Source organism: Cydia splendana, chromosome 7 (assembly GCF_910591565.1).
Source record: "Cydia splendana chromosome 7, ilCydSple1.2, whole genome shotgun sequence".
NCBI lineage: Eukaryota > Metazoa > Arthropoda > Insecta > Lepidoptera > Tortricidae > Cydia > Cydia splendana.
In genome coordinates, this window is record NC_085966.1 from 16,890,019 (window position 1) to 16,917,849 (window position 27,831).

The 27,831-nt window shown below is 35.1% G+C and overlaps 1 protein-coding gene across 1 annotated transcript; it reads left to right on the forward strand.

Moving 5' to 3' along the window:
• The first annotated feature begins 19,911 nt into the window (after positions 1–19,911).
• LOC134792238 (transient receptor potential channel pyrexia-like) lies at positions 19,912–25,662 on the forward strand. The gene is made up of 8 exons (XM_063763501.1): positions 19,912–20,366; positions 20,993–21,095; positions 21,437–21,595; positions 21,989–22,154; positions 22,598–22,816; positions 22,940–24,067; positions 24,149–24,403; positions 24,646–25,662. The coding sequence occupies exons 1-8, from the start codon at positions 20,348–20,350 to the stop codon at positions 25,441–25,443; spliced, it is 2,847 nt and encodes a 948-aa protein (XP_063619571.1). The 5' UTR covers positions 19,912–20,347; the 3' UTR covers positions 25,444–25,662.
• The last annotated feature ends 2,169 nt before the right edge of the window (positions 25,663–27,831 follow it).

Below are 27,831 nucleotides of genomic sequence, written 5' to 3' on the forward strand. Positions count from 1 at the left end.
GATATGACTTAGAGATCCAATTCACATCTAATAGATATCTTACGCTATCTAACGTAAAAGTGACATTGGTTGCCCCAATTGCGCTGCAATAGAGAACTAGTTGATATCTAAACTATAACGTATCTAGAATGGATCTGGTACGTGTCGTCTCTTGTGAATATCTTGAAGTTCGAATACGGCAGTTGGCTTGTACCAACAATTAATGTATATAATCTATGGGTTATATGTTATTTAAAGTGGTACACTACACTTTTTTCAGATTTGAGAATTTCTACGTTACCTACGTATTTCTATCTCTACGTATTTGGATCCTATCTTGCGATACCTACTTTTTTTCTCCTATCAGAATCAAATGATCCATCGTCTACGAACGAGATCATTGCATGATACAATTGTCTCCTCAGCAGTTGAAATCAAAAATGATCTTTCTGCGCATACAAATTTGTCTGTGTATCTATCGCTGTATATCTGTAATTGCGAAGACTATGTTGCTAATGGAAGTGGTTGCTTAATGAACCCGTTCGGCGTAAAACTGGCGTGACCCTTTATTTTATTTTCCAATTTCTAATTTGCTATTTTGTTACATTTTGTATCTTAAGAGTTAAATTTAAAAATAGAACACAATCATCTTGTAGATACTTTCTGTTTGGTAGGAACCTAGTAAAGTAATAGTTGATTCGGTTTTTTAAATTAGTTTACATAAGTATATCAGTCAGTTTCATATCAAGTGTAAATTTGTGTAACGAAGAAGGACTGTTTCTATACCTGATAATCTGTTGTTTTTCAATGTTATAGGTACATATATTTCCAAATGTACGGATACGCATATTACGTTTTCAGACCGACGGTGAGGTGTTTTCAAAGTGTGTGTCAAATTGTCACAATATATCATTTAACAAATAAGTCAGAAGAAATAAATGAAAGCAAGCCCTTCAGTTCCTTTAAAGATTCTTCGCTTTGTCTATCTCGCAGTACGTTACCGTCGTAAGAAATGCTTAAGGAATAATGAGGGCATCTGTTAAAGTAAATAGAATACGAACAGTATCCATTCGGGATTCGCCGTACACCTCTTTCTGTAAGCCTCACGTGAAACTACATCAAAACGAAACGTCACAACCATACGACGTGCTAGTTAATTTTGAATCTTAAGTGTTTACTGCAGAGTCGCAATTGGATTTAGATTACTAAAAGTGTATACGGAAATTTCAGTCAAATGTAGGTGTTACTCTGGAGCTTTATTACAATTTAAGCGATGTAACAAATTGTAAAACGTGCGGACGTGTGTATTCCGGCCACGTATGTACTTTGCTTGGTACCTTCTTTCATCCTTTGTCGGCTGACATGAGAGACCCTTCGTGTTGCTACCGAATTGGTTTAACAATGAACCTTGAATAGTTTATAAAGAGAACTGGAATAGACCGTGCTATAAAGATTTTCATTATATTAGCGTTTTGTGAGACTAGGTAAGACCTTATTCGTAATTCTTACAGCTTTAACAAATTGCCCGAAATGTATTAGGCGAATAGACGGACGCCATATGTAGTCAAACAAAATACGAACAATAGATTAATATTAAAATTAAGTTAGGTGCAATTATTCAAATGGCAAATAGGTATCTACTCCACAAGAAGCCTTTCTACAGTCGGCAAGGTGCAATGGTAAAGGTTGCTTTAGCGAAAGTATTGCTTAAGTGTGAAGTGCTTCTGGTTTTATAGATATTTGCCATTTTTAAAATGACCAAATTACGCCAATGCACCTTAGATACTTACCTAATGGGTCCATATTGGGTTGCATACAAGTTTAGGTCATATCTTCGATGCGCATAACAACTTGTGTCATAATCATCATTGCGCATACAAATTATAAGTCATATTATTATGTGTCATACATTTTTAGCCATAATATTTGGTGACATACTCAGCATTTGTCATATATTTTTTGTGCATATAGGTTTTGATTATAATGAATCAAATGTCATACCAGCTAAAAGCATAGTTATCGATACTTGTAATGTTTCTACGTATAACGTTTTGTAGCATAATAATTCTCAACCATAATGGTTTACATAATTTTAGCCTCTCAACAACTCCTCGAAAAAAACCTTTTCCCTAATATCCGTCCAAACACTTAATTCGACGGAGCCCCGCTCACGCGGGGCTCCTATTTCTGCGTAGTTTGCCCTTCGGGCATCTAAAGAAACCTAACGAACCTAACCTACCTATTATGATTAGTTTCTTTTATAAAACCGTTTCTCCTACTGGAGGGGGCTCCTCTCCTTCGATCTCCTCTTTTATACGGTCTTTGTGTGGTTACGATTATGACATTTATGACTAAAGTAATATTTGCTTCATAGGTTGCTCACAACCATACATATTTATTATTCATGCTTTGGTTACAAAAATTTTGAAACTTTTGATTTATGAAAAAAATAGGACCACTATAAATATATGACTTAACTTTTTATGTCTATATTAATACTATGCACTGCAATACTTCGAACGAAAAACAATTATGGATATCAAGCATATGACTTAAAATTGTATGCGAATTAAATTAATGACTATAAAAATTATGACAACTCATTTATGACAAAAACCCAGTTATGCTCAGGAATAATTCTGACTGAAGATTTTTATGACTTACAATTTTATGCATAAAGTGTTATGACAATTTAAAATATGACAAAAGTTGTTATGCGACCAGAGGGAGTCCCAACGTCCTTTGAGCTTAAACTACCGCATACAAGATAGAGAATCCCAAATTAGTTCAATTCCACTCCAAGCTTGCCCGACCGCAACATGTCCCATAAGATAAGTATTAAAAATATAAGACTGATAAAGCTCATCGTTAGAGAATCTGGAGCGGGTCCCTGGCGAGTCCGACGTCCCGAGATATTTCACGGTATTTTAACAATTTTAACGAGCCGCCATATTTACTTCAATGCACGGCTTCTTGTGAGATGTACCTTTCATCATGTAGGCACATTTATTCCCGAAATAACGGTATGCAGTGACGGCATTCTTAATGTTATTTGTAGTCTGAACATTGGTTTAAAAATGTCCTATTTGCACACTCAAAACTAACTTCAAACTGACTAAAATGCATATAAAGTATAGGAAGACTAAGATTTGTTTACATTTTTGCCTTATAACAAAGGAGTAAGGTGCAAAATTGTAAACATACTTTTGACACTGACTGTACCTAAAAATACGCAAATCTGCGCAATCTATTAAAAATACTTCTTTGCGCAAAAGTCTACTCTTTACACCAATGACCAGAAAACTGCGTTCAATTTTGAAAAAAAAAAGATATATCAATTTAGCTCCACAAAGCGAGAGGGGCAGAAAATAGCAAAGCGAACGTCTGAGCGAAGTAATTTATCAGAATAACGAGCTTTTCGAATCTCCTTTAGGTGACACTCGGTTCATTTATTTTTTTCTCATACATTTCTCGATCACATACGGAGAATTACTCAGCGTCTTTTAAAACGTTATCGCTGCCTTGTCTCAGCAAGGGAACTATTTGTCAAGTGGAACAATATGCGTTAGAGAGAATATTTTTTTAAAGAAGTTTGTTATGTGATTTGTTATTTAGTGCGCTAAAATTATGAATGATCAGTGTTTTTAAACCATTTTATTCTTTCATAATCGTTGTTATGTAGTTGATGCCTCTGCCTAACTAACCTGTCATTGTATGGTCTGAAAAGAACAATATTAGGTATCAGTACCTACCTACCTAAATAATCGGTTTGTTAAATGACATTCCAAATTGTTTTTGTTAAAGCCCAAATTTGAATGATGTTAGAGTATACTAATTACCGAACACAAAATATGAATGGTCAAAAAAATATCTGGAAGAGAAGAGACAAATATTAAACAAACAACTTAGTTGAAGTTGAAGAAACCAACCGAATGTTATTTAATTTACTTAGATCTAAAAAAAACAGTTCAAGCGGTTGAAATCGCTACTTCTTTAAGAAAGATATTAAACTTCAATCGTACTTAAACATTTATTCATGCAAGTGGTGAGACCGTAACTTTCCTTGAAAGGATTCGGATGAAATTATAATAATCTCTCCAAAGAAGCTACGGAATTGAAAGTATGGATCAGACGGAATTAAGCATTAGCATTTATATTCAGATTTTCAAGTTAAAGTTACTTATCGTTGTTTAGCTTTCTTGAGTTTTGAAACTTATACATTTAATAATTACCGTGGTGTAGAAATACAAATGGAATTGTTTTTGAGATTCCGAGCCGTTTTAGCGGTCGGAATTTGGTTAAATCATAATTGGGCTGAGAGCCTTTGAAATGAAGCAATTACAGTAATTTGTACCTACTTCGAACGACTTTAAATAAAATTATAAATAATTTTAAGTCACAATTAATTGATTGTTAATATTAATACGTTACAAATTTAGGGTTTAATTCAAAGATGGTAATTTTTTGGCCAATATTAAAAGTTCAAACAATCGTAAAAGAAACTTTCATTCGAAAAACTTTTAAAGTAGTTTTATTAACAAACTTAATTAATCAGGTATTTTTAGGCTGTATGAATAATGTTGTTTAATCTCTTCTATTCTGTATTCTTTGTATTGTATTGTAATAATGATAGTCAAAAATTAATCACAAATAATATACAGGTTGATCAATCCAAATGGGTCAGTATGGAGAAGTCAGAAACTATGAGAGATAGCGAAATCTGTTCGTAGGAACCATGGCGTCGATTTTAGATTTAATAATAATGACATTCAAACTTTTTTTTTAACTCTCATACATAACCGGGAATCGAACTCTCATAGTTTCTGACTTCTCCATACTGACCTATTTGGATTGATCACCCTGTATACATTTAAAATAGAATCAATATCAAAATAATGTTTTTCTATGTTTTTTTCCTGGTATTTAAGCGTTCTCAAACTCAAAATAAGGCGATTAATATACCTACGGTTATTTTTCCCTCGAGGGACAAAAAACGTCATTATTATCTCTGAATGTAATTATAACTTTGTTTCAGCTCTCTGTCCCTTTCTAAATTAATCCCCGCAAGTTATCCCTTAAATAATGCTTACCTATATTATTTTTCATCGTAACTCGCGTCACATCGCGAGGGTCTCTCCCGGTTCGGGGCACAATTAAACGTAAACATTAATTCCATTGACCCCCTCCCGCCTTATTTCCCTTTCGCTAACTCAGCTTTTGGTATTACGTAGGTGTTGGCGTTACTGGAAGCGATGGACTTTTAGGATATACATAATGCCAAATCTCATAGGAATTGTCGTACAGTATTTATCTACTAAAATCAAGTTGTCGAGTAAAAAAATATATATCAAAATCCCAGGGAAAATCAATACTTAGAACTGTTTTTGTAAACCCGCTTACTTACAGGCAAATAATTATAAAATATTCTTAAGTTATATGCTATATGTTATGTATATCGCCGTTTAGTACCTATAAATACTTACATTACTCACTATCTACATACACAAGCCTTATTAAGCTTACTGTGGTGGGACTAGGTCAATCAGTGGAAAGTTGTCCTACAATATTTATTTATTTATTTATTTATCTTTGCCTATGATTAAGTTTGTATTTATATATGCATATATATATATATATATAATGTCAGAGTGCTACTGCCTGTCTGGATATCACAAAACAATTGGTTTGCTTCCGTTCTAGGTCGATAATAATAATAATAACACTTAGTGCGCTCATGCCAGTTCTAGTATAATCTAAACAAAGATGCTCCATTTTTACTGTAGGCAATTTACAGCGATACACGCCCCTAACGCTTCCCGCGACAGTAAGAAGGCTGCCAATGAAAACCGTTAATGGAGTGTTGTGTTACACTTATTAAACTTTAACAAATCGTTTCGTGGTGACGATTAATTACCGGTGGGAATGGAATGTAAGGTAATTCAATTATATGTAGTTATTTTTACCCCTTCTAATCGAGGTTCATTGCGAGTCGAGGAGCAGTGTCCAGAGATTAAAAGCTATCATCGTTTTGATATTAGTATGACATGATCGCTGGAACTTATTAGTGCGCAAGAGATGCGAGTTTTTATCAAATCCCTGTCATACATAACAATATCAAAGCTTTAACAAAATTTAAAATCAGTACGCCGCTTAAGTAAGTTCTGCCGATTTTCTCCATAGCGATAAAATGTGCTACGGTTTATTACGTAGCGCAAGTATTGACGAAGAATCGGCGTCTTTTGTAAAAGAAATGTCGGTTTAAATCTACAAATTCGGTTTAAAATTACAACACTACTAAAATTATCTGAGCTACAAATATAGCAATTGAATTCACGCTTTTCCCTAAATGTAAAGATATTGCGGTGATAAATAAATTTTACCTGGAAAGAGAAAACTTTATACGGAAGTAAAATAAAATAAAGCTCAAAAGCTCCAATAAGCCCTTTTTCGCTAGAATTTTCGTGTCGTTTCGTATATTTACAGTCGTATTTCTCTCAAATCTAGTCCGAGGTCGGCTTAGTCTAATTATTGTGTTATTATTTATGAGGCCTAAGACAATATTGTCGTGTTTGCGCCGCGTATAAACAAGATTTGCAGGCGGGCTACGACAAACAAGCGGGAAAAATTTATTTTCAACCTCAACTGTAGCCAGTTTTAGCCAGCCTAAGCTAATTATGAAATAATAATTTTGACAGGTTTAAGAATCTTGTTTATATTAAGTATTTATCATTAATACAATGATAAGCGGAGCAAAATAAAAGCAAAGTAATAACGCCAATAATACAAGCAAAATAATATTAAGCAAAACAAAATAAAACCCGCATTTAACAACTACAATTTTATGCTACCAGCTAGTCCAGCTACTTGCGTTTAGTGACAAAGGTGTGATCTTGTTATAAACACTAATCAATGTGGATCAGAGGGCCTGCCACGAACGACGTTCGACGTGTTGCCTCCTTGTCACACTTGTATGAATTTACAAGTGCGACAGAGAGGTAACACGTCGAACGTGGTTCGCGGTAGGCCCTCCGGCCTCAATGTAAAGGCCAGCCACACTTAACTAACCCGCAGCCACACTTACCTAAAGTTTTAAAGAAATACGAAAACGTAGTCTTAATTAAATTAAGTAACTAATTAACTATTTTTTTATCGTACACATTGATATTACTAATATTTTCTTATTTAAATACACGCCACCCTAGAAGTTATTCATAAACGACAAAATTAAGCAAATCGTTTACAAATACCCCATGCCCCGAGGAGTTATCTGCAACTGAAATCAAATTTAAAATTAACCAGTAAATTGAGTATTTAACCGTCAGTAATTATTCCTCGCGAGGGTTCTGCGGGGCGTGATATTGATATTAAATTTAATATCGGTAGGTCGCGGAGGAAGGAGCCATTTCCTTCCTCAGCTATCTCATTACGGTTCAGTTATAGACAATGAACTGTCAATCACCTTAATAATGTGTTGTCTCATTAGAGTTTATTGGTTATAATATAGTGTATTTTGACCGACTTACAGAAGGCAGTAGGTTCCATGTTTAGGTACATAGATCGTATGATCTGTGTTCAGATCATATATTTTTATTATTCTATTTTTTTATGCTAGTTTTCTTATAGCAATAGGTAAACTATTAGTAATTATATTGCTTTTTTGTGTTTACATACATACATACATTTAAATGTGCATTCGAATCATCAATATACCTGGTAGAGATGAAAGTTAAACATCACTCATCAGAATTTTAACCGCCAATATTGTAGATGTGACAATGTGACAAAGCTCTGTATATCCAGCCGTCGTGGCTAGGTTTACCTATAAACCGCTTCCACAAAAGACCTCCAATAAACGGCACAGACCACCTGCTTACAAGTAGTCCCGGTAGAACAAACGATGTATACCGCCCATGGATACAGGTATAATGCCAATCAGAAATAAAAAGCTCCCTAAGACATAATTATTATAGGTCAGAGTGAAGTAAATAGTCAGATCGGCAATATTACTGGTAGAACCAATTACTGCTGAGATAAAAAATAACGATATGCAACTCAATTTTACGCATGTACACGCTACACTGTAATGTACTAGCCAGATGTAGCTAATCGGGCACCACTCCACGCTTAGCGTTATTTGTCCAAGCGTACGATACGCTTATCTAGCGACCGAACGCGACCGCCAAGTGTACCGCTCAATGGATGTTGCTTGCTCACTTAAAGACAGTTGCGGCCCGATTCGAACTTCAGGATACGTCAAATATTACGGTTAGATACGATATGGATTAGATATAACAGTGTCAAAAGTGACGTTTTTGTTTGAAGAAACGTCACATTTGACTTAATATTTGACGTATCTTAAATTTCGAATCGGGCAGTTTGTCTGCAGCGGTTTCCAGTTCTTGTTAAGCTTTAACTTACTTTACTAGTTCGATATAATTGTAACAAATTGACCTGTGTTAATTGTTAATATACGTAGCGTAGGATTTTTTATTCTACAGAAAGAAGAAGAATCACAGAATTTTATATTTCATTTCTACCGATAAGATAAGTAAAAATTAATAACAAAAAATCGTTTGATCACAAGGTTACACTTTTCACAGCTCAATTAATTGCGATAACTAACGAATTACTATCATTAAATGGTTTGGAATAATGATAATAGAAAGCAAATTTTCTTACCGACAAAATCACAAACGTTATCTTCCCAATCTGCTGGTTACAGAAAATAAACGAGTCTTAAATAATATATTATTGTACCTATCTATTGTAGTGCAATAAAAGTTAAATTTAATCTTTATTCATGCTCATTAACAGTCTATAAATTAATTAACTACTCTCCATTAGCGCGCATAATATTAATTTACAACAAAGTTCATAATTCACAAATGAAAATGCTATGAACTACCTCTAGCGTGTCGTACCTATTATCAGCGTCAGCTGCATCCAGAAAAGCAAAATACAACTCCAACTTAATACGAATTTAATTTGAATTTTTGTTCGTCACACTCGCAGATATATTGCACACCTGTAGTGCGAGCGAGTGATCTTTTAGCCATCACATTTTTAATATCATTTTGTGTTTGTTGATGCACACCGTAGAACAAGGCCTCTTATCTCAGAAAATGGGTCTCATTCAGCTGTGTTATAAGTTTTCTGCGAAACGTGTACGAGATAAGCTCCTGAGCAAGTTTCCGAGCATGCAAAATTGCAAATACTAATATTTTGTGGCGAACAACTAGAATTTCCGATAGTAATTTCGCGAGCTACGCTGATGCTTAAACTTAATAAGCTTTGCGGGAAGATAACGCAATTCTTGCAAGAATTTTGCAAAAAAGTGTAATGCATTATACTTATACAAAATCTATCTACATCTACCAAATCACATATAAAGTATTTATTTTATCATTAATTCTCTTAAATATTGGATAGAAAACCTAAAATAAACATCTACTAACCACTCTAAATACATAGTAGTACAGTCATTATATCCAAAAAACCGACCCTACCCGTGAATAATTAGTTCTTGGATTTTTTTTTCGTAGGTCCCTCGGGGGGGTCACTGGGAGTGTAAATTCAAAAAGTAGGCTTTATCAGGCTCCTGCGTATATTCGAAAAATGATTTTTTTCCAAAAAAACGGGTTTTCTTCAATAACTCGGCTATTTTTGATTTTACAGTAAAACCGTAAGGACAAAAATTGTAGGAAATTTGATTCTCTACAAGTTAGTCCAGTCATTATATCCAAAAAAACCGACCCTTCCCGTGAATAATCAGTTCTTGGATTTTTTTTTCGTACGTCCCTCGGGGGAATCACTGGGAGTGTAAATTCAAAAAGTAGACTGAATCAGAGTCCTGTGTATATTCGAAAAACGGTTTTTCTTGAATAACTCGGTCATTTTTGATTTTACAGTAAAACCGTGAGGACAAAAATTTTAGAAAATTTGATTCTCTACAAGTTTGGTCCTCACAATTTTTCTTCTAGGATCGATAGTTTGGAAATAAAATTTGAAAAAAGCAACTAATTCAAAATATTTTCAACATCTCGTTTATTTTCAACTTTACGACATAAATGAAGAGGACTAAACTTGTAGAGAATCAAATTCTGAACAATTTTGGTTCTCACCTTTTTTCCCCCAAAATCGATATTTTAGAAATTAAACCTGAAAAACGCGACAAATTCAAAATATTATCACTATCTCCTATGTTCCACGCTTTACGGCATAAATGAAGGGAAACAAAGTTGTAGAGAATCAAATTCTGAACAATTTTTGTTCGAACTTTTTTTGCACCAAAACGATATTTTTTGAATAGGACCTAAAAAAGCGACAAATTCGAAATATTATCATTATCTCGTTTATTTTCAACTTTACGGCATAAATGAAGAGAAACAAACTTGTAGAGAATCAAATTCTGAACAATTTTGGTTCCAACCCTGGAGATAGAGCGTAAACTCTTTTCCGCCCCACCACATTATCGTCCGTAGTAACTTCTCCACACACAAAACAGATCGACATTTTATTTAAATACGTCTACTCCAAAGAGCATCACTTGCGACGAACTGACTGAACTGCGTTTCAGGTTAGGTATACAACGTGTCCCAAAATTCAACGATAAGCTGGCACCAGAAGATGGACCTGCTCATGAATACTCGAGGAAAAAAATTAAAAAAATATATTTCAATTTATTATGGAGTTACAAAAAAAAATTAAAATCGTAACTACATGTATTCTGGTATTTTTAAGGGTTGTGGTGAATAGCAGTGCTACTTAGGTTGCCGATACAAAAAAAACAGATATATTTCAAAAATTGTAGACATGGTCGTTAAAAATACCATTAGGGGTGTCGATTTTAATTTTTGTGTAATTCATTAATAAATTGAGTTTTTTTTTTTATTATTTTTCCTGGAGTAGTCATGAGCAGGTCCATCTTCTGGTGCCAGCTTATCGTAAAATTTTGGGACACGTGGTATAAAAGACGCTATGACCAGCGTCTGGGGCACACTGGTGAAACAAGTCCCACTACCTGAAATGGGTAATAATTAAGTTGTAATTAATTAATGGGTAATTAATTAAGTTTAATTTCCAAAATATCGATTTTGGGGGAAAAAAGGTGGGAACCAAAATTGTTCAGAATTTGATTCTCTACAAGTTTTTTTCCCTTCATTTATGCCGTAAAGTTGAAAATAAACGAGATAATGATATTTCGAATTTGTCGCATTTTTTTAGGTCCAATTCAAAAAATATCGTTTTGGTGGAAAAAAAGTTCGAACAAAAATTGTTCAGAATTTGATTCTCTACAACTTTGTTTCCCTTCATTTATGCCTTAAAGCGTAGAACATAGGAGATAATGATAATATTTTGAATTTGTCGCGTTTTTCAGGTTTAATTTCTAAAATATCGATTTTGGGGGAAAGAAGGTGGGAACCAAAATTGTTCAGAATTTCACTCTCTACAAGTTTAGTCCTCTTCATTTATGTCGTAAAGTTGAAAATAAACGAGATGTTGAAAATATTTTGAATTTGTCGCTTTTTTCAAATTTTATTTCCAAACTATCGATCCTAGAAGAAAAATTGTGAGGAACAAACTTGTAGAGAATCAAATTTTCTAAAATTTTTGTCCTCACGGTTTTACTGTAAAATCAAAAATGACCGAGTTATTCAAGAAAAACCGTTTTTCGAATATACACAGGACCCTGATTCAGTCTACTTTTTGAATTTACACTCCCAGTGATTCCCCCGAGGGACGTACGAAAAAAAAATCCAAGAACTGATTATTCACGGGAAGGGTCGGTTTTTTGGATATAATGACTGGACTAACTTGTAGAGAATCAAATTTCCTACAATTTTTGTCCTTACGGTTTTACTGTAAAATCAAAAATGGCCGAGTTGTTGAAGAAAAACCGCTTTTTAAAAAAAAAACCGTTTTTCGAATATACGCAGGAGCCTGATTCAGCCTACTTTTTGAATTTACACTCCCAGTGACCCCCCCGAGGGACCTACGAAAAAAAAATCCAAGAACTAATTATTCACGGGTCAAAATCTATAATGACTGTACTATAGTAACTGTATTTAGATGCAAACTGTCATGAAAATATTGCGTTTTCATTAGTCGTAAGCCTAAAGGGGCCCACTCATTAACAGTCCGCCGGACGGTATCGGCCTGTCAGTTGTTCGGAACTGTCTAAATTTAGTTCTAACTGACAGGCCGATACCGTCCGGCGGACTGTTAATCAGTGGGCCCCTTAAGTTTGTCATGTTCTTATCAATCAAGTCAGAAATAAGTAATTAGACATTTTCCTATACCTACTTCTACTAGGTATTTACTTTTGATTTAGTCTTTGTTAATAAATACTTATTTACAGTTCATTTAAACAAGCAAGCAAGTACCTAGATTATTTCAAATTAATGTTATTTAACTATAATTGTTACTTTTGGTTTGTAATAAAGATTCATATAAGAAAATTAATCAAATAGGAAAATGTTTTTATGATTAAAATTGGAAAAGCAAGCCGTCGTAGAAATCTAAATCGAGCCTTACTTAGCAACTTTCATTAAATTACATTCTCGCTAAATTTTATTACAATTTATCTAAGAACACTCAGGCCCTCTACGTGATCTCATTAAAGTAAATTTTTATCGAGAGTCTGAAGGTTGGCCGTGAATTCTTTAACTGGGGCGCGTTTTATGTCCCAACTTAAATTACTTCCCCATTCATTGCGGGTACGGCGTGATACTTTGGGGTAATGTTAACTATATTATGTAAACCAATCTAAGAAGTTAATTAGTAAACCATAGGTTATATATGTGTTTTTATAAGTATATATGACGACGCAGAGGTCTTCCTCAAGATCACGAGTGTTGAAGTCATATTGTAACTCACCCGGACATCACGTAACTCCTTGGGGGAAGCTTTTACGGGAGGATATCTTTATGCTGATAAATTGATGACGATAATGTCTTAATTTATTACTGCGTTTGCGCTTGTTTACGTATATCCGTATAAAAAGAAAGTTAAAATCGACAAGTATTTTGGGCTGTCATCATCATCATCCTCCTAGCGTTTGTTCCGTACTGTGACGGGGTCTGCTTTCCTACTTTTACATATCCTTCCACTTCGCTCTATCCTGGACATCGTTTTCCGCTAACCCACAGACGTTTAGATCTTTGGCGATGACGTTATGCCACCGCTGCCTTGGTTTGCCCTTCCTGGGCCTGGTAAGGCGAAGCTAAGGGCTCTATTGCCTACGTATTCAGGCGGCCTTATTTTGACATGGCCAAACCACCTCAGCCGACTTTCTTGAAGCTTTTGGGCTGTATGTTTCTAAAAATTATTATAGGTACATATTGAGTTATCGTACCTCCTTTCCTCATGAGCTTTAAAGCTTTTGTTTTAATTATAAAACGAAAAACATTTTTACTGGTATTTTACCCGCAGGGCTTATAAGTTAATTTTCCATCCAATCGCGTGCATAATCGCTCCAAGCCTAATCAAATGCCGCGTATCATTAGGTGATCAGTGACGTGACGTCACAGTCGTGACGCGTGACGCTGATAAATGGAGCACGTCGGCGTGTTGACAAACTGCATCTGCACCTACTGCGGGCCGTTTGCGGTTGTTTTGTAATCATCGGTTAGTATTAGTATCAGGAGATAGAGCAACATCAAATTAAGGATGTCTCAAGTTAGACCGGGCCGTCATGACATGTCATAGAAAAGTAAGCGCCGGAAGTACCGGCCCGGAGACGGCCCGGTCTAACGTGAGTCATCCTTTACTAGTGTTAGAATCGAAAGATAGATCAACGATGTACGTCGCGGTTGCTTATAGGTAATTAAAAAAAATCTTTAAACATAAAGGTATCAAAACTAATGAGAATAATTGTTTTAATTCTAATAAAAATATATATTGTGATACTTTTAGCTGAAATAGGTACCTATTTTTGTATATATAATTATGCACGAACCCATCTAAAAAGGATCGCGATCGGTTCTTATCTAGAAAATGACAAAAGAATTCTATCAGCCAAAACATACATAGAATTAGCAGAATAGACAATATTAATACAAACTTTATTAAATTCAGCAACCATGACCGTAGAATTTAAGATTACATGTTTGTTATAATATGAGTATTCTGTGGTGTTAAATAAACTTTTTTACATCCATGTTTGTTACATGTAAACAGAACAAAACCTCGATAAAGTAGTTAAGTAATGTAGCATTCGTTTGTCTTGAAAATCCTGATCATACCCCAAAGACGGTCGCGAATACATACAAGGCTGATTGCGATTCTATCCGCGTGTGCGATACGAGATCGATAAGCGAAACGACCCAAGGCACTTGAAAAAAGTGACGGTTGCTCCTCTTGGTACCTACTTCGAGTTTTTACCTGATTATTTTTCTTAATAAAAAAAAACCTGTTGTTAGTTGGATAGACAGGTGTAGTTGAACATATAATTATAATTAAAATTAAACTAAAGACATTTTGAATAAAGTAGGTTACTTTACTATATTCTCAATGTTTGGCATGTTTAATTATATTATTTAAAATCCTCTTGGTCACCACTACGTCCACTACACTATTGTTTTTAAAATTAAAGCTTAATAGACCCAATTTTTTCACGCGGTTAGCGTTCTGAAACTGAATTCTGCCTATTCGCTTGTGAGTAGAAACATAATACTCGTAACAATAATATCATAATTATTTGTTGTAACGAAGACACCTAAGCATTTGTTTTACTTATAAAAAATGTACGTACGTGTGCAGAATGCCCTCACAGATTTGGTAAATTAAAAACAGTCTATAAATAATAACAATGTCGATAAAACAGAAAAATGAGAGGTTTAATTTGTGTTGTCATATAAGTAAGTAGGTAAATAATATTTAGAAACTAAACGGTATCTGTTTAAACATATAATTATCGCTCGATATATTTCGAGGTATTTCGAAATTTCATCTAAATTGGTTTAACGTTTTAAGCGTGAAGAGGTAACAGATGACTTTAGCATTATATAATAAATAATATACGATATAATAGTATAAGTAGGAATACCAAGAGGAAAAACCCGCAAGTGAGATTCACCGCTTTGTTATTCAACTGGCGAGCTTTGTCATTGAAAAAAGAATACTACAGTCTTATTCGTGCTGGCGGAAGTGATAAAAAGGGATAAAATATGATAAGCATGGACATTCGGGTAATTTCCGTCCTAATGGGGTAAATACGCGGTGTTGTGGAAATGAAACTGGAGAAGTGGAGATTTCTATTAAAACTTAAGAAGGGTAGGTGAGTATAATGGTAAGATGAACTAGTGTATTTATGATCTTAAGATGTAATAAAAATCAAACATTAAAAAAAAACTTGTAAAGCTAGTTCATGGATTAATCTAGGCAATAATAATTGTGTGGAAAGTTGAGTTGTCGGTGTGTGCGGAATAAGAATTGAACTACATGATCAACTGATCAGGGTCCTAGTAAAGGTGACAATAGCTGTCTGTCTCTATCGCACTAATATGGAAAAGTGACAATTAAGGACTTTCTTTTTCTTTGTAAATTACCTTTAAAGTTACCTTTAATATAAACTCTTATGGATGACTCACGTTAGACCGGGCTGTGTCCAGGTCGGTGCTTCCGGGGCTTACTTTTCTATGACATGACAAGCGATCACGTGATGCTTTCCATAGAAAGCGATGCGCCGGAAGCTCCGGCCCGGGCACGGCCCAGTCTAACGTGAGTCAACCTTTATGAATCGATATCTCCTACCCTAAGCAAACTGAGCGCAAGTACAAAATCTGGATTTTACAGGAGAGCGAATCTAAAGGTACAACGGCTCGTAACTGATTTTCTTATATGTTTATGTAATTTCATAAAATGTTGGATTTGTTCTTGCAAAAACTCTTAAATTCTATCTACATAAATAGAATTCTTAAATTATGTAATAAACCTTAAATCGTAAAATTATCACGGACGTATTGAAATGGTCATAGTTGTTCTACTGGAAGCAGTTATGAAGTTGACCCAAAATTTATTTATTAAGCTATCTGCTTCATCACATTATGTTCCTTGATTAATTTTAAGCATTTCTAGTCCGCGAGGCAATAAGAAGTGTGTGTCTAGTCGGGGAGGGCGGGATACAAAAACTGGCCGCCACCCGTCATCTTTAAAAAAAATCTATTCTCGTCCCAGTGGCTACTAGGGCAAGTTTGGTATCATTTTCGTATAAACCGAAGACGTAGAATTAATTGCTGATACTAGTTCAACTCTAAAACTCTAAAATTTAGTGTTTGTTAAAACTGTCAGACGTTATAATAAAACAAAAACCAGTGGTTCTCCTGATCTTTTGATTTGTCTTCGTTTGGTAAGCAGTTGAAATAAGAATCCACTTAGTGGTTAAAAATAGTCATGTTCTTTCTTGGCTTTAATGTGATATGATATGACTGATATCAAGTTACGAAACTGCCGTTTAAATGCTGTAAGTACATTTGTTTACTAAGGTAATATTCGTGCTAGTCGGTGCAAAGTTTCCTTTTAGAAGCTTTTTTCCTTTATTTTAACTAGATTTTCCAAGCCTCTGATCTCTGCTTATGTAACGAAAAACGACATAATTTGTTTGCATTTAATTACTGACCTATTAAAGGTAATTAAACGAGTATTCTAGAATTTAATTAATATAGTCAGACCCGAATACCGAATTCTTGAATTAGTATAACTATTTATGAAGAAATTTCAATAATTTTGAAGTTAGTTCTTCAGAAACCTAAATAAGCAACTGTAGGCTATAAATTTTTCCTTTTTAATTCAAAAAAGCAATTTTTTTTCCAGTAACACCTCTGGAAAATAATAAAGAGTTGTAAGAGTGGTTCAATAACAAGCATTCAATTTTATGAAACGAAAACAGACCTGTCACAGAAGTGTTTTAGCGTTCCGCACGAGGAGCTGTGAAACACTTTTTTATACATTTTAATCATTACATAATCATAAATGTATTTTGAAAAACTGCTTATAATTAATTTTCAAGCAAAACAACAATTTTAATTCTGAATTTCATAATTAGCAATGTGTAAGAAAAGTACAATTTTGTCTGTCTTTGTTTTAATTTGAGAAAAAAACACATAATCGTACTTTCCTCGGCAATTAACATCAGAATGTTAGAGTCAATAAATATTAGAAACTTTTTAATGGAGGTACTTATTTAATTTAATGATTTTTAATATTTGTTATTTTTAATATTTTGACATTGAATCTCAAACGTTGCTGATTCCATCATCATCGATAATCAAATATACTTAATCTGTTAACACGTTTACTGTCCGTGCCCAGTATATGGTTCTATTTAAATTTGGTGAGAAAAATATTGACAAACATCTATGTGATCATTTTTATACGACAGAACCCAAGCGAAGTGCAACGCGGGTCCCACGGCTCTCCCTCGCCCATCAGACATGAAACCAAACGATTTGACATTTCCAATGACAATAGAAATAATTGGGTGGAACCCTCGGCCCAATCACTTGTCATGTACAGGGTTCTGATGTTACAGTCCGTAGCGCAGGTTAATAACTGAAAATTCATGTTTTAAAGCTCGCTGAAACATTTTATCAAAAATAAATATGAAAGCTTCCGATACTTATGACGAATACCGAATTTTCACTATTTTTACAGAGACTATTTATTTTGTGTTATGCGTAAATACTATATTTAAGAACATAACAGCGAAATGTCTTTTCTTAGCAAACATAAAGACAGCCACTAATACTTATTATTTACAGGTATTTTATACCTGTGCCCTGTTTATCAAAAGCTTGGAACTTGTAATACAAGTGGAAGTCCCTTTCTACCAAAGCTGTCAAAAAGGGACTTCCACTTATTGACAGCTTTAGTATTACAAGTTACAAGTTCTTGACAAACAGGGCACTGGTGATTAAAGAACTCTGGAGGATGTTCTCTTTTCATAAAAGGATCGGCGCATGACGCACGTCCGCTCCGACCATAAGGCGGGTCGTATATTATATTTATTTTGTTTGCCAAAGGTAATTCCTATCCCGAACGGGGCATGTATACATAATACAACCTAAAATCTAATAATAACAAAAGATCAATGTACGCGGCACGTGATGCGCGGTTCAGTCCTTATGCCTATACTCTGTATTAAAACCCTTATGCCTGTACTCGGTATTTAAATAAAAGTAAACAAAATCTACCCTAAAATGGCTCCTTAAGCCAGTTGAGGGTAGATGAGGTGATCAAATAATGTAGGTTAAAGTCAGGTCGTTCAGTGACAGATCCAGGCGGTGTTGTATTTGGTTGGTTAACCAATAAATGTTATACCTAACTACCCGAAAATGTACAAATTGTTTGTTTACTTTTATTTAAATACCTAAAGACACAGACTATAACTACACGCCGGCAATGTTGTTTAGGCCCTCGTAAGTCCCACAATACAAAATTTTCTATTTTTAATTTAAATCTTGTCGTATGGTAAATTGGGATGTATTTCGTTTCTTTCAGAAAGCAAAATAATAAATGTTACTTTATTTGGTTTATGAAAGGTTCTGATTAGATTGAAACGGATTGTACGTACATTGTTATGCACTCTGGGCCTTCGCGGAAGGAAAAAAATTTACATTGTGCTAATTTTGGCTCCCGCCAGAACCGCACCTCGTGGTCGCCCTGCTGAAGTGGTTTGCGACAAACCTAACGACGCATAGGTACTCAGAGATATTCTGAAAATATTAGAGCTCGCGGACGGCGGTACCGTAAAATTTTTCATAAAAATGCAAATTTCCTCAACGTATTGCACTGAGACGGCACTTACTGTTCCTTCATTAAATGAAAATTATACATCGCTTCTCATTGGATGCTTCTAGGCATCATTAAGTGGGTCTTTGCCTTACCATTAGCTTACATGACATCACACTTACCGTCGATGTGAATACGCTTGAATTGCAGTGCTTAATTCAGCATTAATATTTGAGAGCTTATGGCGCAAAACTTGTCGCTTTTAAGTAACACCATATGAAATGCCTATTTACGATTTACAAGATTTCAATTTTGGACAACTATGAAAGTGGCATAGCAACAAAGACTTTGGACAAAAACTTCCATAGTTCTTCATATAGTTCATAAGGTCATGACCTATTATCAGGTAGGCTTATAGGTATAATAATTAAAATTGTTGTAAAATAGAATGGACTACCCCTCTGCAACTGATAGTGAGTAACCTGTACCATATATTAAATTCTAATTTCTACTACATTAAGTCGCATAGCTGCCGGCTGCATTGCCGTGGAACGTCCCTTTGTCCCCGACGGGCACAGATGGGAATACCTATATGTGTTTTCATATAAATCATTACCCACCCACCTCATATACGGCGGTCACATGGGATAGGGACAGATCATAGTCTAATAAAACATGGTCTTCTATTCCCAGAGTGACACAGGCCTACGTCACAACAACATGGCCGCTATATATAGCGCTATCGCATATTATCATATAGCGCTGTCGCATGATGACGTAGGCTTGTGTCAGTTAGGTGACCTAGAAAAGACGGGAATGGAGTACCAGGCGGAGTATATTATTATACCATGGGACAGATTAAAGTAGGTACATATAAATTATTATTAAATATGTTTATGACAAGTATAATATTGTACAGTCGAGGTCAAAGATATATTTACACTTTTTGCATTATTACAAAGGAGTAGAGTGCAAAATTGTAAACATATTTTTGACGTCGACTGTACTCGTAATACATGTACCTATATATTTTCTGGTTCTGAGGTGTAAAATCCTAATGTGATGTGCAAATGGTAAATTTGCTAAAAATCCCCGTAGCTTGCGCCTGAGTCATGATAGTCACCTCAGAAAACCTAAACCATACTATTATGACCAATTATGACACACCTAAAATTATTATATGGTTACAGTGCGTCGCTCGAATCAACATAAACAGGTTGTGTCAGTGTTGTTGTGCGCGTAATTATCATTTTAATTTCAAGTGCCGTGATTTTTGCATAGTATTTGCCCTCTATTTTCAAAAACCAGTTCAATTTGGTAATATCATATTCCAATTACGTGTTTGAAGCTGGTTAGGGTTTATAATATTTGATTTAGCGTTAAGAACTAATAATAATAAGTGTTGATTTTCCTCAATCCTTAGTTTATTCTGAATATATCCTTGAGATATTTAGTATGTGCAGTCAGTGAATTACCTCAAAGCTGAGGTAAACGTTATAGTCATGTAAATATGACTAATTTTTCTACAGCGCGACGTGCTGACGCCGTTGTAAGAATAATAACTAAATAAGTGCATATTATTATAGTCAACATTCCGAACCGGGCACGAATATTGTTGTAAATGTGAGTGTTTTGTAAGATGGAATCAATGCTATCAGGTGCGTATTTCTTAGTTAAGATCTTAAAATAAAAACAAATTAAATAGTATCAGATATAGTATTGGTATACTTCGTTGCATCCGGGCTCGTAAAACTTAGCTCAGCAACTTAGACATCAGGTCTGGTGTGAAAGAGAACGCAACAGGCAAAGTAGCCAGCATCCTCTCCCCACACTTTATGACATCGCGTAAATCGCGTTCAGGGAAGGAAAAAAAAATAGAACTTCATTTGACTATGCTTTAGAAGTATTAGAAAAATCTAATGATTTTCAGAAAATATTTTAATTTTATTTTTATTTCAAGTAGACATAAGTACTACTATATAAATTATAAACTGATTTGAATGTCATAATTATACTAAGAAAAAGTGACCAAGGCCTCCAGTGCCCCAGGCTGGAATCGAACCAGCGTCCTCTACTACCGCGGCAGGTGCCTGTGCCATTCGGGCACCGGGCCACAGCGGCATAGGTCGAATTTTTCCAAGTATATGCACTTCTTACTGAAGGCTTATGGCCCATAATTTCATTTCAGTTAACTATGCTTGTTTACTGTAACCTTTATAAGTCGTTATTATAAACGTATTTCAGTTCCAATAACTTTTGTTTGATTTTTGTTATATGTTATTAGACGCCGATACGGAAGCTGGTATGCATGAGGTCGACTGCGTTCCTCTGCTGCCACTCAGTGATTCAATTCAAGATCGTATCTTGCCCAAACAATACAGCACTGAGTAAGTTTCTAGATTACAACTATTACCTACAACTAGGTTGAATTCCCATTTAATAAAAACCTATCCCTACTAATCCGATAGTAACTCTGTATGTCTGTCTGTTACCTTTTCACGCTTAAACCGCTTAAACGAATTAGATAAATTTTGGTATGGAGATAGTTAGAGACACTAATAGACAGGAAGGACACAGGAGAGTTTATATCTATCATCTTCATCATCATCATCCCACGCAGACAAAGTTGCGGGCAGAAGTTGTTATATGGGTGAGCAGATCAGAGAGTCAGCGTATAGACTCTCATTAATCATCCCACATAGTTAACAAATACATTGAAAACTTACAGGTCACTCAAAGGACTGTCGAGTTTCTACGGAATAGACAGTGCAAGACGCACCAGTGATGCGACAGAAGTTTACCAGTGCCAGAGAAAATACGCCTCTGAAAACGCAATTCGACCGCGCTTCAACACAGTCACCGATGTCTTTACTGACGAGATCCGCAGGTATGTTAAGTAGTTTACTTATTTGAAAACTATGATTTCAATTATGCTGCTATTACCCTGCGCATTTAATTTCATGACGTAACGCTTGAAATTGACATAACAATGAGCCCTTAAATGGCACCTTGCATGTTTCAATACGATGTTTGTATAATATTAATTATCACCTTTTTTGAACATAAATAAACAATTTTCTTAAACAAGTGATTACAAAGTGAAAGTGAAGTACAAACTAAAATAAATAAAGCCTTAAAGTAAAATTGATTAAGTATTGTGAGCTGTTTTGATGAGGCAATAACCGGACAAGTTTAACGTATTATTTTTGTCTGTTTCTTACTATGTAAATCTAGGAAAGTAAATTAGAGTTAACAAACATTTCTTTTTTTTTATTTATAGGCTTCGAGAGCGGTTAGATACCCGGTTACATGAGGCAGTTATTGATCAAGACATATCAGAAATCGAGCGTCTGATTTCGAATGGAGCTTCACCCGCCGCGCTCGACCACTCCGGGTTGACACCTTTACATTTGTGTATACTTCATAAACTAATAAAACCATTCGAAGTAAGTTAGTAACGCTCTAGTGTTCTACTTTAATAAGGTTTATGCTTTCATATTATAGTCTCGTCTGTCAGGCATATCATTCAATTGTTCGAATGCGCGCGGCAATTAACGTGCAGTATAGTGAACGAAATATAGAACGTGTCATGCCTGTGTCAGACATCGGTTTTGTTAAGCTGTGAGAATTTTGTACGGTACCGTTAAATGTAACTACTTAACTCTCCACTGGATAATTGTGCTCCAAGAGTTTTGACATATGAAAACTATATCACAACCTCATTTAAGTGTAACAATATGATACTAGTTATTGATGGTCTACAACTCTACATTAAATCATTTTAGGGTACTACTATCTATTCTGTGGTAGGTAGGTTTTTATGCCTATTCACCTCGGCTGACGGCATATCAAGATTACGACGTATTGATCTTATATAATTGTTTGGCAGGCGCTGTTACAACACAAAGTTAGCGCCAACGTCAGAGATGCTCGTGGTCTATCAGTACTGCATGTGGCCGTGTTGCACCGCTGGTTGCCAGGTGTGGACGCTGCGCTGGCGGCCGGCGCTGATGTTACAGCGCTCTGTGATGCCAGCAAACCTTTATTATCCCACTCACTTAATTGCGAGAGATACCAGCATGTTTCTTATGAAGATTTCGTTCTTGCAGTATGTTTATTTCTTGCATAATATTAAGATGAACTGAAAATGAAATTATTTTCAACTGCAATTTATTTGTAGGCCTAATGATGATGTATGACATTTAAATTATCCATATTTTTTATATTTCAGTTTGTACAAACACCAATTCAGTTAGCAACAAAAGTGGGGGATATCGCTATGTTGTTAAAACTTTTAGATGTTGCTGAACGAATGGGAGTAGTAGACTGTCATAACAAAAAAGGCCAGACACCCCTTTACACGGCCATTATGAATGGTAATTTAGAGGCTGTGGAATTTTTTATAAAAAAAGGAGCATTAGTAGATAATGTCTCAAAAGGAAGAGAGACTGCTTTGCATATCGCTGTGCGTAAACCTGCTATTTTGAAATATTTGCTGGACAACACAAATTGTCCAAGCTCCTTCAGTGAATACGGTTACGCACCAATTCATAAAGCTGCATATTGTAATAAACCTGAATCAGCGAAATTACTTCTGAACAAATTTAATAATATTGAATTAAAAACAGTATCTGTGAAAAATAATGTGAAGGATGAAAAATCTGGTGGTTGTACGGCTTTACACATGGCTGCAAAATATTTTAGCAATGAAACAGGCGAAGTTTTACTGGAAATGGGTGCTAACCCTAATGAAGTTGATGATCTCGGAAATACTCCTCTACATGTAGCAGCTAAAACTATGAACAGGACTATGTCTGAGATACTTTTGCGCAATGGTGCAGTGCTATCAGCTAAAGATCAGGACGGAAATTCTGCATTACGAATAATAGCTACTAAATTTCATGATGCTCTAAGCTTTTTTGAATTGGTGTTTGACGAATTCGTCTGTACTAAGGGGTTATACCCCATGGGGACAACTGTAGTTTGTGTAAACTATGAAGTGCTTTCAAGAAGCAGTGATTCAAGACAGATAAAAGCTATAGAGGAATTTGTGAGCTGTGGCATGAGAAAAATACTTATGCATCCATTTATTGAAAGCTTATTGTATTTGAAGTGGAGACAACTTTTGCCAATATTTTACGTCTTGATGACAGCATACGCGTTATTTCTTGTTTCATTTAATATTTTTGTAGTTAATGTTTTTTATTGTAAGGACAATATGGTGTACGCTAATATTAGCGAATCTCCTTCGAATCGGACAAAAAATTCAGCCGAGCTACCTTGGTTTGAAATGTTCGACAAGTGGTACTACCTTCTATTGGCATTGATATACGTTTCAATTAGTTTGCTAGGTTTACAGGTAATAGTATTTTATTGTATTTAAGCATGTGATTGATAAAACATAATTGTGATAAATAATAAAATAATGTTTGCATTACAGGAATCTTTTTATATTTATTTGAAAAGGCTACACTACTTTGATAGTCTGGAGTCATGGGTGAAACTGAGTGGTCTTATCCTGGCATCCGTTCTTCCACTAACTGTGCATTTTGTGGAGATGGCAGCCTGGCAACGTCATGTCGCCTGTGCCGCACTGTTGCTGATCTGGCTTCAAGCGATGTTCTTGCTGTCCCGATTTCCAGGGTGGGGGTATTACGTCCTTATGTTTGGGAAAGTCGCTATCAATATGTTTAAGGTTTGCAGTTCAGTAATATAATTCGTTTGTAAATTAATTGTGAAAATTGCTACAATGGTAAAAATATGATATGATAGTGTTATTTTAATGCTTAGAATCTTAATTTAGTACTTAAATCTTATTCATGTTTTAAAATAATTTATGTTGTAATACCCAACGCATCACTGTTTAAAGTATAGTACTTTGTTATTACGTACATACTTTAATATTATTATAATTGAAATATTATTTATGTGTTTTAGGTGTTCATCACGTCTATATGTTTAGTTGTTGGATTTGCTTTTTGTTTTATGATACAATTCCAATCTGAACCGCCTTTTGATGGTCCGATATCTGCAGTCGTCAAAACATTAATTATGATGTCTTCCGAGTTTGACTATGAAGACCTATTTGGACAAGCCCATGATAAACAACTTCAGGACTCCAGAACAATCGTCCGATTGCTCTTTTTGGTATTTGTTATTTTCGTGGCAATAGTTCTGGTGAACTTTATGATAGCTGTGGCCGTCAGTGATATTAACAACCTGAACATTGCAGGAAATATTAGCAGGCTTGAGAAACAAGTGGAGTTACTCAGTTCTTTAGACGTTTTAGTTAACTGTGGACCATTGTCCAGAATGTTCAAAAATAAGTACGGCGGTAAAAGGTACCACAAAAAGATGTATAATTCAATCAAAGCGAATAGGACGTGGTTTGTGGAATGTTCGTCTTCGGTTGAAATGTACCCTCAGGTTCTTCCTTCAGCACTATACAGAGCTATAATAGATATAGCAAGAAAGAAAGATGAACGTTTTATGAAAAGTAATGTAAGAAACACCTCGAAGACTAAACTAGATGCTGTGTATGACGCTATTATAGGCGCCGGATTTGGAATTGATACTAATGATAAAGAGAAAGAAACCAATACGTATTGGCTGAGGGAGACAATACTTAAACAGAATGAGAAGATAAATCAATTACAATGTGACATGCTTCTTATTAAAGAAATGTTGGAAGACATGAAAGCCAACAAAAACGTAGGCGAAAGAATTAGCTTGTGATTATAAGTCAAAAAGCAAAGGTAGAGAGTGCATAATTTTACAAAGGGAATCACAACGAAAGTATGAGGACTTAACTGAGATTGAGGGAAGCTCATGGACACTATTAAAGAATACAAAACTTGTAAAAGAACAAACTGGACGTTAAACATGATTTAGAAATATTGAAGAGTTTTAATTTTCAGAGCTCAACTGATACAAATGATATGCTACGGGGGGCGTGTAACACAAAATATTTTTTTATAAGGTGTGAATTAACTAAACAATTAATTTTAATATCAAGCGATAGTTTTTTTGCTGATATCACAGACTTATAAATCAAGCACATTTATTTTCTTATGTAAACTATGTATATTAAATTATATTTATCATTTTCAGATAAAAGAGCAAAACGTCGTGAATAAATGTATAAAGCATATTTCCGCCCGAGCAAATGGATTCTCGCATCAAGTATTAGAACAAAATGTCGTGTTGTATAAAATACGTCGCAGCGCCGTGCGACGAGGGTTTATTGACTTGCATTCTGCTCTGTGTCGCCGGTACCTAGCTGCAGGGGAACACAGTGCGTGATATTAAAACAGTAACGCAATACCATATTGACCACCATATCGGCTGTCCCATTTCAAAACCTAGCAAGTGACAAATTTCCCAAAATTAGTTTTTTATGTTATTTGGACCCACCTAGTAAGTCCTCACCCGATTACAAAGACACCTGCTCAAAAATCGGCATAAATAACATAGATTTTGACACCTCCAAACCTAGTAAGTAGCATATCTAGTGACGGTTTACCATTGTAAAACTCAGCAAGTCACAAATCCCATATCAAAACCTAGTAAGGGACTGAGACATACTAGGTTTTAGGGTGGTTATCCAGCAGGCTTACTAGGTTTTTGAACTGGGTATCCATGCATGGCAGATGCGCGGGGCAATGCTCCTGTCCCATATTAAAACCTAGTAAGGTTTCAAACAGAATTTTAACACCCAATTACAAGAGCGTAATATGCTATAATTTACAGTATGGTACTGATACAGATAAAAATAATTCCCAGTAGTTACCACCATCTCACCCACTAGGTATTTATCACCAAAGTTTGGTGGTAAATACCTAGTGGGATTTTTTTTTTCAGTTGTTACAGTGGTATTAAGTGAGAAAAAAATCTCAGTTGTTACCACTCGTAATAACTTGGTGCTAACTAGTGGGAAAAACCCCGAAATATCTTGAATGTTGATAAGTGATACACAAGATTCACACCTAAAAAGAGCACTTACTAGGTATTGGAGTGGGAATATGTAACATAAAACATCGGTGCTCACATTTTCTAAGTTAGTAAGGGACATAAAACGTGAATAAATACAATATTATTATATAATATTGAAGTTGATACATGCAATAGTTACTAATCAACCCATTCGTGTTTATTAAAAATGAAAACATTTTTTGAGGCTGACACATTTTATGTTTTTACGCTCTCCTGTAAAATTTGGTCTGAAGCACTTACTGGGTTTTGCTATGGGACAGCCGATATTGGGATAAAGCAAATTATTATCATTGCAAATTATGACATTATCATTGTGCTTTTATTCAAGCTTAGCTTGCCAGGCTGTCAGATGCCGCTATTATTAAAAAAATAGCGTTTACCTATTACATATATAGGTACCTAATGTGTAAAGTTAACAAAATAACGGTTTGCATTTAGAATAGAATAATAGAATAGAATAATATTTATTTGAAATAACCTTGTTGACAATATATATATATATATCCTGTGGCCCCACACTAGGCTATGCCTGTGACGTGGCAGCCGAGTTTTCAATTTGTAAGCAAAAGGTTAAGAAGAAACTAATCTAATAAACTAATAATTAAGGAAATTATGAAATTCAAAGAAAGAAAAAAGGAATGAAAAAATGGTGCGTGTGTATGTGTGTGTGTGTTTGCGTGTGTGTGTGCGAGTGTGTGTAAGGCGTAAGGCTACAGAGATGGTTATCATGTGAGGGATTAGGTGATGACCTTCAACAGCATCTCAGTTCGAATATAGTTAAGATCTTTCAACCAGTTCTTAATTATGAGTTTTGCTTCAAGAGGAGATTTTTCAGATAAGTTGCATGCCTTTACTACTGAATTGTAAATATACGGATGCAGGAAGTTAGGAAAACGCCTCGCGAATGTGGTTTTTACGATGGGCGTAGGAATTCTAAAGACTCGATTACGGATTAGGGTAATATATTCTTCAGAGTTTATAGTTTTTTGATGCACGTGAGTTGCAACTCGTAGGATTAATAATTGCCTGACACTAAGAACATCCGCGTCTTTATAAAGGGAAACAGTCGGAAACAACCCGGGTTTCCCGAGCATGACCTTGAGCACAAACCTTTGGGTCCTTTCGAGAGGC

Bases quoted from the DNA above. Each gene is read 5' to 3' on its own strand.
- LOC134792238 (XM_063763501.1), top strand. The intron at 22,155-22,597 runs GTAAGTTAGTAA...ATTGTTTGGCAG, and splicing joins AACTAATAAAACCATTCGAA to GCGCTGTTACAACACAAAGT. The intron at 24,404-24,645 runs GTTTGCAGTTCA...TATGTGTTTTAG, and splicing joins TCGCTATCAATATGTTTAAG to GTGTTCATCACGTCTATATG.